The 14,594-nt window shown below is 42.0% G+C and overlaps 1 protein-coding gene across 18 annotated transcripts in view; it reads left to right on the top strand.

Annotated features, from left to right (window-relative positions):
* The window catches only part of PTPRF (protein tyrosine phosphatase receptor type F), a 3,404,399-nt gene that overhangs the window by 2,587,207 nt on the left and 802,598 nt on the right, over window positions 1-14,594 (top strand). For all 18 annotated transcript variants that reach the window (XM_044085436.1, XM_044085429.1, XM_044085440.1 and 15 more), the window contains one exon: window positions 10,412-10,502. In XM_044085436.1, the coding sequence (XP_043941371.1) occupies window positions 10,412-10,502 (91 nt within the window). The remainder of the gene's footprint in view (window positions 1-10,411; window positions 10,503-14,594) is intronic.

The raw sequence follows: 14,594 nt of genomic DNA, 5'->3' as shown, positions 1-14,594 counted from the left end.
TAGTACAGTTGTGTACACTTACCATAAATGTAGATTTTAGAGTGTATTCACTGTTGCAGTCCAGGTTACCCACCCACCATCCCCCTTTCTTCTGATGGAACCTATCCTTCCTTCTCTGATTTATACAACCTCTGTGGTGTATTTGCTTGTAGATGAAGGTAAAGTTTATATTGGTGCATGTATTTATATGTGTATAAATTTTGACTACCCTTTTAGGGGGCACCTGACATCTGGGGCAGTAAAAACTAAAGAAAATGGCATCGGCCGCATCTTTTATACCCCTGACGACCTGACGTCAGGGAAGGGGCGACAGCGGCCGACGCAGGACCCAGGACTTTGGAATTCAGGCCGACTGAGGGCAACCTGCCAGCAAGATTACCCAAATGTAATGACTGCAACAGTGAATACACTCGAACATCTACATTTATGGTAAGTGTACACAACTGTACTTTTCATTCTCTCTGTCCTTGTATAGTGTTTTCTGTCATTACCATTATCAGTATTAATATACTTATGATATAATAGCATTACTATAATTATAATTTCTAGCACTACCAAACCTTCAAACAGCAGTTTGTATCATTCTGTACAATTTTAAATTATTTCTAAAACTGCTCCAGTGTGTAGTAGGTGCTGTTCCCTTTCATTGAGGAAAATAATACCAGTGGAATTACTGCATGTACTTGGACAGTAATAAACACCCTGCACTTGCTTTCCTTAAAGAATAACTATAATTTTTTATTTATTGCCTCAAGTTCACTGCATTTATAGGATTCCAAAGTTTGCATATTAGCTAAAATATTTTTGGTTTACAGAGCCTTAACTTTTGAAAAGATATATATTTCTTTGGGTACTGTTCTCCAAGCATTCAGTTACTGGTAAAGAAGACTGTCTGAATCTGTTCTACGTACTGTATTAGGCTTGACAGTTATGGCCAAATTAATATGATAGCTTGTTTTGATGGCGTTGCTTTTGACAGTTGTTTCATGTATAAATTCAGCTATGCTTCCTTTTTATTTTTTCAACTGTTGTGTAATTGCATGCAGGGAAAGAGCTGTGTGGTTGCTGCCTGTTTCTGATTTGCTAGAAGTGGATTGCTGGCACTTTTCCAAACGGCTTCAATTAGGCTGTTACACATTTTTATTTAGTGATTTCAGTTTGTTTATTTGTTTTATTAACCAAGGAAGTAAAGTGATGCAAAGACCATTTTCAGCCATTTTTTCTTAGCTGTATTTGGTGTTTTATTTTTGTATATAGACAACTACATATTCTGAATTAATTTAAGTTTAAATAAGAATTATGTTTCCTTTTTGTGAGGGCTAAACAAAATGAGATACTTAAGGGTATGGATAAAATTTAAATGAGTCCAGCCCCAATAGAAACTTTATTTGACATTAAAAGTAAAATAACTAAAATTATAAAAAAAATTAGACTTCCTTAACCCTTGAACTTAATGATAGGATACAAGTAAAAGAAGTTTTTTTGTCTGTGAACTGAGAGAAAGCTGCTAGAACTTGTTCCAGAAGGAAATAACAAGAGCTAATTTTGGGATGAGAATGGGAAAAGATGGTTATATCAGTTGAGCAAAGGGATCTGGCCTTGCCGAACTTGTTAGGTTACCACGAGGCTGCACATTTGAGGCTGTCTTAATTGATCCATAATCTACATTATGATTTCAAATGGAAGCAAACTACGTGTAACCAGAATGGAACAAATGTAGAGACAAAGAAAATAAACTTATGGTCCTTAACATTAAACTACCATAGGGAGAATTTACAAATGAGTAAAGTCTATGAATTTCTGAATAGTTTTTACAACACCAAATTAATAACATCCTGGAAATTTGAACCTTAGTGATTAGGGCTGATAAAGTGGGTGAAAAGTCAGTGCAGCAATGTTAAAGGGTATTAAAGGGTTGGCAGGAACATGTAGGGAGGACAGTAAATGAGATGGAGCAAGACAAGTAATGAACTGGTATTTTATGAACTACTTAAAAAAGGAGGAAAATGTGATAGATTGGAAGGACGTCAGTGAAATATAGAAAGTGGTTTCAAGCGTTTGTATGAGTTATAGATGAATGTACATCACTTTAAAAAAATGGGGGTGGGGACAAAATAGCATCTAAGAAGCTGCATAGGCCAGAGCTTTTTAATATATTAATAGAGGCCCGAAGACCCGAAGCAAAGAAAAAAGGCTTATTAGAATGTGGAGACGAATATTAAAGGGTTGGCAGGAACATGTAGGGAGGACAGTAAATGAAATACAATGGTGGGATATCTGAAATTCCCATAAAAGATCTAGGAAATTCAGAATTTATGTGGAACTGATGCACAAATGTTCACACACCAGAGATGTTGAGCAAAAAGCTACCCCAAGTAATTCAGCAGGGTTGGAGGTGCAGGACAGAACAAAGGGGGGAGTTGGTACCACACATTTTGGTCCTGCCCAAAACTGAAGCTTTTTCTTTCAGAACTCCAAACAATAGTAAGAAATATTTTTGGATCTGCTTTAACAAGTGGGCAAGGAACAACTACCTTTTGAACAGGAGTAGGTATGTTGATAAATTGGTGCTTTTAAAAGTGCTTATAGAACTGCCGTTAATTTGTAAGAAAGTCACAATTCAAAAGTGGAGATCAGCTGATTCGCTGCAAACAAAGGAAGTTATTGAAACTATGAATGCATGAAAGAAAACAGCAACAAAGAGCATTCATAAAGCTGATTAACATGGTGTAGATATCCTAGGCGCATTGTTCATGTAACTTAGAGTGAAGTGTTGATTAGAAAATTGCAAGTTCTGGAAAAAATAAGCAACAAGAAATAAAAATTGCTAATATGTTATGATAAATGTCGAGGATGCGAGAAAAATGCACCATGCATGATGACTGCACTCAAGTTAACTTTACTTGTATGTGACTGTAAAACAGATAAAAAAAAGAAATAGCTTTTCATTTCAGCAAAAGAACAGACCTGATGCTGTCAGAAAGTAGACAGCTCCACTTTGGTGTCTGGGAGGTACTGTTCACAGTTTGAACTCAAGTCTTCTTACCATAGAGTGTTGGAGCTTGTTACTGTCTTTGCTTGCAAACTATGAAAACATATCCCTAGAAGATGGGAAACTTAAATACCTAATGTGTTTTCTCCATGTACTTCAGACCCATTGCAAGCCCTTACATTATTTATTTCATTGTTTTTTGACTGGGAAGACGTGCTGATCCACTGTCCCATTTACACAGAGCATGTGTGGATGGATACTCCAAGTAATGCAAGTAAGATGAGCAATACAAAACATACGGCAGATGTACGTATGCTAGAAACATGAATACATTGAAATTAGTGCATGGTATGATTATACAGGCAAATTTACATTGCTAACTGTATACAGCATTGCATGTCTTCATAACACAGTTGGTATGTAGCAGAACATGTATGTAATTAACATATTGTTGTGAAGTAGTTTCTGTAAATATTGAATATACATGCTTATAAATACAGCATCACACATTCTGGTTAGTAATACCCATGCTGGATAGTAGAATGTATATGTAATTATTCCCTTGTTGTCCTATAGACTCTGTAAATGTACTGAAAGAACAAATGTGTATATAATAACATTAAAGAAGACATTTGTGCTGCCTTAGTCCATGTCACAACTGAAAAGGATTTTTTTAGCTGTGGTTGTCTTTACTCTCTGGACTTTCAAGTGTAAGGGCAATTTTTGTTTTGCTTTTCTAATCATTTTTATGAGCGCTATGCTATTATGGCTGTCTTTATGTTTTTGAGTTAGATGAATAGAGTATTTAGTAAGACTGTTATTCATCGCTTTGAAGAATTGATTGCAAAGTACTAAGATTACTTGTTGCTGCAGTTGCTGTTACCAGTGAATGTATCTGTGCCCACATGCCCATACTGTCTTTTCATGGCTGGCTACTGTAGAGCTTTCAGAAATATACTCTTACTCCAGGTGAATGCATATCACCCTGGTGCCACATGGTCAAGCAACCTACTTTTCTTTCCTTTGCCTTTGCTCTTTGTGAGTAAACCTATGTTCCTGAGCAGTAAATATGGGAGCTCTACTGTCGTCACTGCTTCTTGCATTTTCCCATGTGCCCCTTATTTAAAATATCACACAAAGTGCATTGAGTTATGAGCACTTATTGTATTTATCAGGGAGTAAAAAGCTGCAGCCCACTTCCTTGCTGTAGTTGTTTCCTGGTGTGTGATTACAGAACTGGTGTTTTGTTGAAGCAGCATCACATATTACTTGCTGTAGTCTTTGCTTCATAAGTCTGTTATGCAGGAAAAATCAAAGTGTAAATCGGGATTTGAAAAAGAAAACCGTGCTACACCTTCAGTCTATTAACAGTGAGAAAAAAATAAAAAAAAATCTTTCACATAATACCTTTCTAACAGAATAACAAATTAGTTGTGATACCACCTTTAAAACTGTATCATCCTTTCCCTTAAGATCTTTGCTCCACAGGATTTTAAGTAATATGCTGATGTTCATCTTGTTACCCTGCTGCAGTCATCACACGTGGGTTATCCTGCCGTTAGGCGGTCCCGCAGTAGGCCTGAATTCCAAAGTCTTGGTCCGGCGTTGGTTGCTGTCGCTTCTTCCCTGACGTCAGTGCGCCAGGGGTATATAAGAGGCATCTGACACCATTTTCTTCGGTCTTTCTTGCCGCGCAGTGCCCGAAGCAGAAGCAGTTCGCAAGTGCTGGTCGGCCGACACCTGAGATTTTCGATTCGAATTTCAGTCCGAAGTCTTGAATAAAGCTACGTACCCTATTGGGGAACCTTTTCTTGCCTCAGTCCGATGTCAGAAAAAGTTAACAATTGCATTTCTTGTGGGAAGCAAATACCTCATAAGGACTTCCATTCCTATTGTATTCCTTGCCTAGGCCCAGACCATGACGTCACAGGTTGTCGGTTTTGTGCTAGGTTTAATAAACTATCAAACGCCGTTTTGACTTCGCACGACATTACTTTGGTAGGAAATTTAATTATATCATGCCGTCGGAGCAGCCAAAGACCGGCATACATAAAAAACGCAAGGATAAGGACAGGCAGCCTAGGAACAAGCCAGATTCCGAGGCCTCTGCTGGGCCTGTCGCCGGTTCTCCGGTTTTCATTGAGGCACCTACGCAACCCCTGACGACCGCAGGACTGGAACCCCAGACAGCTGTGGATTCTCAAGTGGAGTCTTCTAGGCCAACGCAGCTATCTTCCGACACCGGAGCAGAGGTAGACCCCAGTGCAGTGGAAACACCTTCGGTTGCAGAAGGTGTCTTCAGACTGACTACACTCACCATTAAATCTTATGCTAAGCTTAAAACACCTTTAAAACCTAAGAAGACTGTACATCAGTCTACAGTTCAAGGCCCCATGCCTAAGAAACAGATGCTTAAGATGGCTGAAGATTTGATTACCCTAATCAAGGGTTCCCATCCCCCTCCTGATAAAAGACCAAGACAAGAGGAGGATTATGCTTCCTCTGACCAGGTTTCAATTTCCTCAGATTCTTCTGAGGAACAGGATTACACTTTTCCACCTTATGAAGACTCTGATGCTGAAAAAACTATTCCCTCAGCATCTACCCCTGACGACTACTCCTTTGGGGAAACTTTACATACCATGATGGAACATTTACACTGGAAAGGCCAGAACTACTCTGATTCTAAGAAAAGGCTCAGAGAGTTCCTTTTACTACCCCAGCACAGACCTCTTGCTATCCCTCCAGTTTTAGATATTGTGGATGATGTTTACTTGGAGTCCAGTTTAAATCCAGATTCTCTACCTCCTGCTCCAGCCAAACCAGACAGATACTATAGAGTACCTGACTCTCACAAATTCCTTTATAAAAGCCCTGTGGCTGACCCAGAAACAATTTCCCAGGGTCCTAAGGGAGCTAAAGCTTCTGTGGCTAAAAATCCTGTGCCCTCTGAAAGGGATTCCAGAGCCCTAGATAGATGGGGAAAGAAAATATACGCCTCAGCAACTCTGGCTATGAGAGCATTAAATTGTCATTTTCACATGCTGAAATATCAGCAATTCCTAATGTCTCAATTAAAACAAAAAATGAGCACACATTCTGAACAGTCTGAATTCAAGGAAATGCAGGATCTGTTGCAGGCAGCTGAACAGGTGGGCAAACATACTTTACAATGCGGATTTGATTCGTTGGAAGCTTCCTGTAGAGCAGCTGTTACTGGCTCTGTCATACGTAGACATGCTTGGTTAAAAGAACAAACCCTTCCTGATCTTGTTAAAGCAAAATTATTGGATGCACCTTTACAGCAGGATGTATTATTTGGTGTCAAAGCAGAAGAGGTTTTAAAGAAAATGGAGGATAAGGCAAAGTTTATGCAGACGGTCAAGGATTTTTTGCAGGTACAACCCCCTCGTTTCAGCAGAAATTGGCCAACAAAAAACTGGTCCTTTCCAGCTTCTGACAGATCACAGAGGGGCAAATACAGACGCCCAAGGGGCAGAGGTCAGTCACAAGGCCCTTACAAACCTCACCAATGGGGTATTGCTACTCAGAAAGGAGGAGAAGACAGGCCCCAAGCTAGCAGAAGACAAACACAATGACTCAATCCTCAAACTACCAAGCAAATCTCTCCTGGCAGCTCCCTTGGGAGGAAAATTAGCATTTTTTGCAGACAACTGGCACATCATCACAAAAGACAAATGAGTCCTAAACATTGTCTCTCAAGGATACAGATTCCACTTTCATACCTTACCAAGGATAAAAGGAATGCCAAACCTGCCACCAAATCAATGGGCAGAGGCACAAAAACAAATTACAGCTCTCATGGACATGAGAGCCATTCAACAGGTACCTACACAGGAGCAAGGACAAGGATTTTACTCAACTCTTTCTAGTCCCAAGAAAGGACAAAGCATGGAGACCCATTCTGGATCTTTCAATTCTGAACACCTATCTGCAAGTACCAAAATTCAAGATGCTAACACTACAGCAGCTTCTTCCCATGCTGGGCAAGAATGCTTGGCTAGTAACGTTGGACCTCAAGGAGGCATACCTGCATGTCCCTATCAGACAAAATTGCAGAAGATACCTCTGCTTCATTGCAGGTTCAACGCATTATCAATTCTCTGCAGTGCCCTTTGGCTTATCTACTGCGCCCAGGGTCTTCACAAAATGCCTGGCACCAGTAATTGCATACTGCAGACAGAGGAATTCAAATATACCCATACCTGGACGACTGCCTTATTCAAGCAGAAAGCAAGGACATTCTTTTAAAGCATCTGGCATTTGTCAAACACCTTCTAAGTTGCCTAGGGTACACAGTAAACGAAAAGAAATCAAAACTAGTGCCCTCACAAAACATAATATTCCTGGGTGCCAGTTTGAATACAACTGCCCAGATGGCTTATCTTACGCCAGACAAGCAACAACTGCTGACTCAATATTTCAAAATAATGGCAACAAAGACCCAACTCTCTGCAAGAAAAATTCTGCAGGCCTTGGTATTCATGGCATCTTGCATACTACTAATACCATTTGCAAAACTGCATATGAGGAAATTACAATGGTACCTGAAAAGCATATGGACTCAGCACAGCCACAGCTTGGAAACAATGATACCACTCATTCCCTGTCTTCAACAGGAGTTTCTATGGTGGGCACAGGCATGTCACCTCAACAAGGGTCAGCCTTTCACCTTACCTCCAGCCAGGCAAATTATGATAACAGATGCATCGGACTATGCCTGGGGAGCACACATGGCAGGACAGTGCATTCAGGGCAAATGGACTACAGATCAGAGGCATCTGCATATCAATCAAAAAGAAATGCTAGCAGTACACAATGCCCTCACAGCTTTCAAGGACCTCTTACACCCAGGACAACTAATAATAAAGACGGACAATACCACAGTAATGTGGTACATAAACAAGCATGGGGGCACACATTCCTACCCTCTATGCAGGCAAGCAATGACCTTGTGGAACACTGCACTGTCTTACCAGGTTCAATTACAAGCACAATTCCTGCCAGGATAGAAAAACACATTGGCAGACGACCTAAGCAGAATCATCATGAATCCGCACGAGTGGAAACTAGATCCACAAGTATTTGCAATGATAGCTCAAAAATGGGGACGCCCGGACATAGATCTGTTTGCAAGCCCCCAAAACTACCAACTTCAAAAATTTTGCACAAGGACATTCCATCCTCAAGCTTGGAAAGTGGACACCCTCTCATTCAGTTGGAAAACATTAACAGTGTATGCCTTTCCTCCACTGCCTCTTCTAGCAAAGGTACTGCTGAAAGTCAGATTAGAGAGGCCACAAATGATACTCATTGCACCAGACTGGCCACGCCAGCATTGGTATCCAGTTCTAAGGAACATGGCCCACGGCCCACCATGGATTTTACCACAAATTCCTCACCTGCTCACCCAGCGAGACAATCAGATTCTACACAGCCAGCTCAAGACTTTAAACCTGGCTGCATGGCAAATTACCTAAACAACCAGCCAACACCTCTATCCAAAGCTGTTATGGATGTCATTCTGGAGGCCAGGAGGCCCAGCACCAGGAAAACCTATTCAGACAAATGGAAAAGATTTTGCGCCTGGAACCAGGCTAAAGGCCAAAATCCCCTTGATCCAAACATTCCTCAGATTCTACAATATTTAACTGAGATGTTGCACAAAGGACTTTCCTTTTCATCTATTAAGATCCACGCCTCAGCAATTTCAGCTCATTACAACACGGATCCTCCTTTATTCTCACATCCACTCCTAAGACAGTACCTCAGAGGGGCTAAGAACATAAGACCGCCAAGGAGAGCACCAACACCTACTTGGGATCTCAACTTTGTTCTGGAAAAGCTTACACTGCCGCCCTTTGAACCAGCGTTTCAGCTGATTTAAAATTTCTTTCATGGAAAACTGCCCTGCTACTAGCAATAACCTCAGCTAGAAGAGTCTCAGAGCTACAGGCACTAATGGCAGTGGAGCCTTTCCTCATTTTCATCAAGACAGAGTCTCTCTACGAACTAACCCTTCCTTTATGCCAAAGGTGGTATCCAGTGTGGCCCTAAACCAAACCATTCATTTGCCCACCTTTTTCCCAAATCCCCAGAACAAAGGAGAAAGACTCCTGCACTCTTTGGACATTCACAGGCAATTACGTTACTACTTGGATAAAACTAAGGCTTTCAGAAAAACTGACCCAGCTCTTTGTAGCCTATGCTACAGGATCACAAGGAAAAGCTATCTCAAAACAGACTATTTCTAAATGGATAGGGCATTGCATACATTTCTGCTACACGCATCATGGGAAACTGGTACCTGCTAACATTAGGTCCCACTCCACCAGGGCTACATCTACATCAGCAGCCTTTCTCAGGGGAGTGCCAACCAAGGATATTCTGGAAGCTGCAACTTGGAGTTCAGTGCACACCTTCACCAAACACTATCACTTACCTCTATATTCTAAAACTAGAGCTGGTTTTGCCACTGCAGTTTTGTAGGGCCTACTAGCTTCTTCTAACCCTGTTTAACTCCACCTCCCATCCTTAGCTTTGGGATTCAACCCAAGTGCGATGACTGCAGAAGGGTAACACGATGAACATAGTACAGTTTTGTACCTACCATAAATGTAGATGTTAGAGTGTTCACCCTGCTGCAGTCCAGGTTACCCTCCCTCCATCCCCTCTGAACTAGCTGAACTTATCTATACCACTCTATCCTATACAACCTCTGTGGTGTATTTGCTTGTGCCTAAAGGTATTGTTTTATTTTTATCTAGCTATATATGTATATATATTTTGCCTACATATTGGGGGCACCTGACATCTGGGGCAAGAAAAACTGACGAAAATGGCGTCGGATGCCTCTTGTATACCCCTGGCGCACTGACATCAGGGAAGAAGCGACAGCAACCGATGCCGGACCAGGACTTTGGAATTCAGGCCGACTGCGGGACCACCTGATGGCAGGATAACCCAAGTGTGATGACTGCAGCAGGGTGAACACTCGAACATCTACATTTATGGTAGGTACAAAACTGTACTTTTTAAAGAGTGGCAGAAATGCTTTAGTTTGTCTGTTAGCTACAAAAACGTTTTTTAGTCTCCCAGACTGAGGTGGGGAATCCATTTCATGTCGTCTTACAGCAAATGGTGATTTCTCTTTGTTTCTCATGCAAATGAGTCACATTCATTAGTGTTTGGTTTGATTTAATTGTGTTTCAAATGTTAACTTCAGAAAGGAATAATCTTTTTAGGTTTAATTGTGCATTTGTGTGTGTGGTAAAAGGAATGCTAATACTGCATGAACAGTAGAAATTAATTATTTTCTATTCATATTGCTGCTTTTTAGTAGAGGAGCCTGTGCTTTGCCATAGCAGTAACACCTATGCCCCCTGCCTTTCTTCTTAGAGCGTACTATATTGTGGTGGTGCCCCTTGATAAGAGCAGCAGCGGGCTGAGCACGAGGTGGCGGCACCCAGAAGAAATGGAGCTAGATGAGGTAAGGGCTTAGAGTTGTAGGCCTTGTATGTTCAGTTTGTTTTGCACAAAAAGAAAGAATCTTGTTTATGTTTGTGCATGGCTCTCTCTAGGCATAAACTTAATTCCTCATGGATATTGTTAACAAACGCTGTACACTGAAATGGAAAACCATACAAAAGAGTGAGGTTACATGGCCTAAGCTTGTGTTTTATAAAGGATGCATGTATTACAATTATAAAGATTGCAGTGCAGAGCTCAGAATGTAGAATAATCTGTCTCTTTTTAGTAGTTCTTAATGAAGAGGCTGTTTAGCTTTGAATGTCGTATCTACATTAATAATATAACTACACCTACACATTGTAGTGTATCAGCTAGTAAATAAGGTTACTTCTGAATGTACACTGCTGTTCCTTATGCATTTTAATTACTAAAGCCTTGACGAACATGAATCTTAAATGTTATTGAACTGGCTAATTAAAAACATCAGTTATGGAAGACTTTTTCTGAATGTGGGCATACACTGCTGTTTCATGTTTGTTGTATATCAGCCTATATCTGTTAGCATTTGTAAATTCATTTGTTGAGTTGCATCTGAGGCTTGGAAGAACAGCTGGTACTTAAATGTTTAAGTACAGTAATGTTAAAGAGGGAGTAGAACAGCACTACAGTGATTAAGTTGCTACCTTACAGCATTTGGTTTTCCAGTTTGGGTCTTAATTGGGGAGACTTCTTTATGTCTGCATGATCTCCCTATTTCCAAGAGGGTTTCATTGGGCTTTCTTGTTTCTTCCCACATCTCCTAAGTGTGCTTTTATGAAACTGACTGGAATCTCATCTAGAATTGGTTGTCTGCTTGACTTGCTGAATGACTGGATTAATGGCAGCTCCCCACAACCTTGAGTGGGGCAGAGCAGCTACTGGAAAATGAATAAACATTAATGAAGCTTCTTTAACTTTTGGAAACATAGCTGTGTCAATTTTGGTAGTCTGAGTTACTGTTTTCAGCAGTATTTTTTCAACTCACAGTTGTTGTAGTTTGTTTTGCAGCTACAATGATAAATTTTGCTTATGTCCTTCCTTGTTACTGTTGCAGTATTCTGTACTCTTGGGATATCCTGCCGAGAACAGCCAAATGTTTGCAAGCATACCAAAGCCTTTACTTCTTCTGGCCATTGTACATCAAAGGTGTGACCTACATGCAAGTCTTAAGATATATATGGGGACGTACGAGCACCTAATCCTCAGAACTTCTTTACCGCCAGCCCAAACGCAACATTTGAATTCGGTCTGCAAGCCATTAACTGAGGTGGTTCCACTTCTGAGCCTTCTACAGATAAGTGCCCCATTGGGGTCCCTTCCTTTCTTTTTTCTACCTATTACCCTAAGTTTACATGTCATCCAGAAACGGTAAATGTGAATATGGGAGACAGATTCCCAATAAAGATGAACACAAATAGTGCGTTTTGTTTGGGTACTACCCACAGTCATACACGGTATGAGATTTTTGAGGTGTTTGTCCTGAAGAAACTCCACAGCTGTTTGTCATTTCTTTCCATTTGTTTGGCAAACCAGCAATTGAAGCTTTTAGCTCAGGGTACCATGGCCAAATCCTTCCAGGCTGAAGTTCAGCTACTTAAAAAGAAAGCAAAAAAGCAAACTGATACTGTTGTTGTCCAGCCTTAACCAGACATCTCCATTGAGTTGGATGAAGAACCTGAGGACTGTTAACTGACACTGTCAGCTCCTTCTGCTACAACCTGGTTTGGAGGCCAGTATGGAACTGCCTACTCACACGTCCACTGGGGTTGCATCTTCATCTGGTGCAGATGTGGAGGGGGGAACAAAGCTTATTATTTTGAGGAGCCTAGGGGGATTCCCCAAATAGTTGTTAGGGAAGAGGTGCCTGGTACCCTGACTGAATCTAGGCAGGGGTCTAACCTCCTAGATTTGTTAAAGCTGATGTTCCTTTAAAAAAAGCAGAAAACATGTGGCCCCTGTGGCCAAGGATCAACACAAATAATGGCAGGATTTTACTCTGGCTTTTCAGCTCTCAAGCCCCCCCCCCCCCCCCAAATTTGCTTACTCCTCTCAGATCCGTTCTCCCCGTGCTCTGGTGTCTGAAGAGGAGGATTCTCCTTCTCTTGACTCTCCTATGCAGGAATTGTCTTTTGGGAGATAAAATGGTTCATATGTGAGACTGTTCCAAGGTTTTGGATGAAGCCCCTCCAGTGCTGGCGGTCCTCCTGAATCCTTTCACTGCAGCTTCTCAAGACTCTGACTCTCAACCTTCTGCCCCTAAGAAACTGGACTGGTTCTATAATGTCCCTGGAGTACAACAGTTTTTATATGAAAGCTCTTCTTATCCCTGCTGTTATTTCTGTAGTCACTGATAAGCCTTCCAAGTTGCTGTCTTCTTTTAAGCTTTTACCTTCTGATAAGGATAGCCTTGCCATGGACATGTGATAAAAATAAGTGTATACCTCTGCTACCTTAGCTTTCAGGACTATTAATTACCAGACCCATGTAACTAGGTATGTCCTGGCTGATGTTCATCGTGCATACAGCTGCAGTCATAACAGATGGGTTCTCCTGCCGTCAGGCGGGTCCTCGGTCGGCCGAATTCCAAAGTCTAGGTCCGGTGTCAGTTGTCATCGCTTCTTCCCTGACGTCAGTGCGACAGGGGTATAAAAGAACCAGCCAACGCCATTTTCTCCATTCTTTCTTGCCGTACGGTGCCCGAAGCAGAAGCAGTTCGCCAGTGCCGGTCGGCCAGCTCCTGAAATTACGAAAATTTTGCAACCGAAGTCTTCTTGAAAGCTAAGTACCCCGTTGGGGAAACTTTTCTTGCCTCAGACCGATGTCAGACAAAGTTAATAATTGTATTTCATGTGGGAAGTAAATGCCGCATAAGGATTTCCATTCCCTCTGTATTCCTTGTTTAGGCCCAGACCACAACGTCTCGGTCTGTTGCTTTTGTGCTACATTCAACAAACGCACCATTAAGCATCGGGCGGAGTTCGCCCAGTATTATTTTGGCAAAAAATTTAACTATATTATGCCGTCGGATACTCCAACTCCAATTTTGTCTAAAAAGCGCAAAGATAAGGACCGACACACGAGGTCCGCGGCCTCTACCGACACCACGCCAAAGCCGACTACACGTGGTCCGGTTCTCAGCGAGGCGCCTACGCAGCACCTGACTACCGACGACACTTTTTTGGCGGTGTCTCCTGTGCCCGAGGTCACAGGCTCCTCTGCCCACACCCCGACTACAGATACCGAAGCCACTCTTGGTGGTGAATCTCAAAATGTGGACAGGTCTGCCTCCTCTCAAGGTGTCTTCAGACCTTCCTCTTCTTTTTCCATCAAGGCTTTCACTAAGTCTAAAGCAGCCATGCATTCTAAGAGGCAAGCTACACAGGGCCCATCTCCAGGCCCCATGCCTAAAAAACAGATGCTTAAAATGGCTGAGGATTTAATTACACTTATCAGGGGGTCTCAACCCCCCCCCCCCGGACAAAAGGCCCAGAGCGGAGGAAGAATCCCTCTCCTCTGATCAGGGCTCCATTATATCAGAGCACTCTGATGAACAGGAACATTCTTACTCCCCTTTTTGAAGACTCTGATGCAGAGGAGTCCATTCCCTCTGTATCCCCCCCAGAGGATTACTCATGTGGGGAAACTTTGCATACCTTAAGGGAACACTTCCACTGGGAAGGCCAAGATTATTCAGATTCCAAGAAAAGGCTTAGGGAATTTCTCTTGCTACCTCAGCACAGGCCTCTGGCTATACCTCCTGTCTTGGACATACTAGATGATGTTTACTCGGAGGCCTGCCTTAACCCGGACTCTCTACCTCCAGCCCCAGTCAAGCCTGACAGGTACTACAGGGTTCCTGACTCACACCAATTTCTATACAAAAGCCATGCTGCTGATCCAGAAACTATCTCACAGGGCCCCAAGGGAATTAAGGCCTCCACTGCTAAAAATCCATTACCTTCCGAGAGAGATTCCAGATCCTTAGAAAGGTGGGGAAAAAAGGTATATACCTCTGCCACCTTAACCATGAGGGCATTAAACTGTCAGTTCCATATGCTAAAGTACCAACAGT

Source organism: Protopterus annectens, chromosome 10.part0 (assembly GCF_019279795.1).
Source record: "Protopterus annectens isolate FY-2018-M chromosome 10.part0, PAN1.0, whole genome shotgun sequence".
Classification (NCBI taxonomy): Eukaryota; Metazoa; Chordata; order Ceratodontiformes; family Protopteridae; genus Protopterus; species Protopterus annectens.
This window is presented reverse-complemented; position numbering and strand designations above follow the sequence as displayed.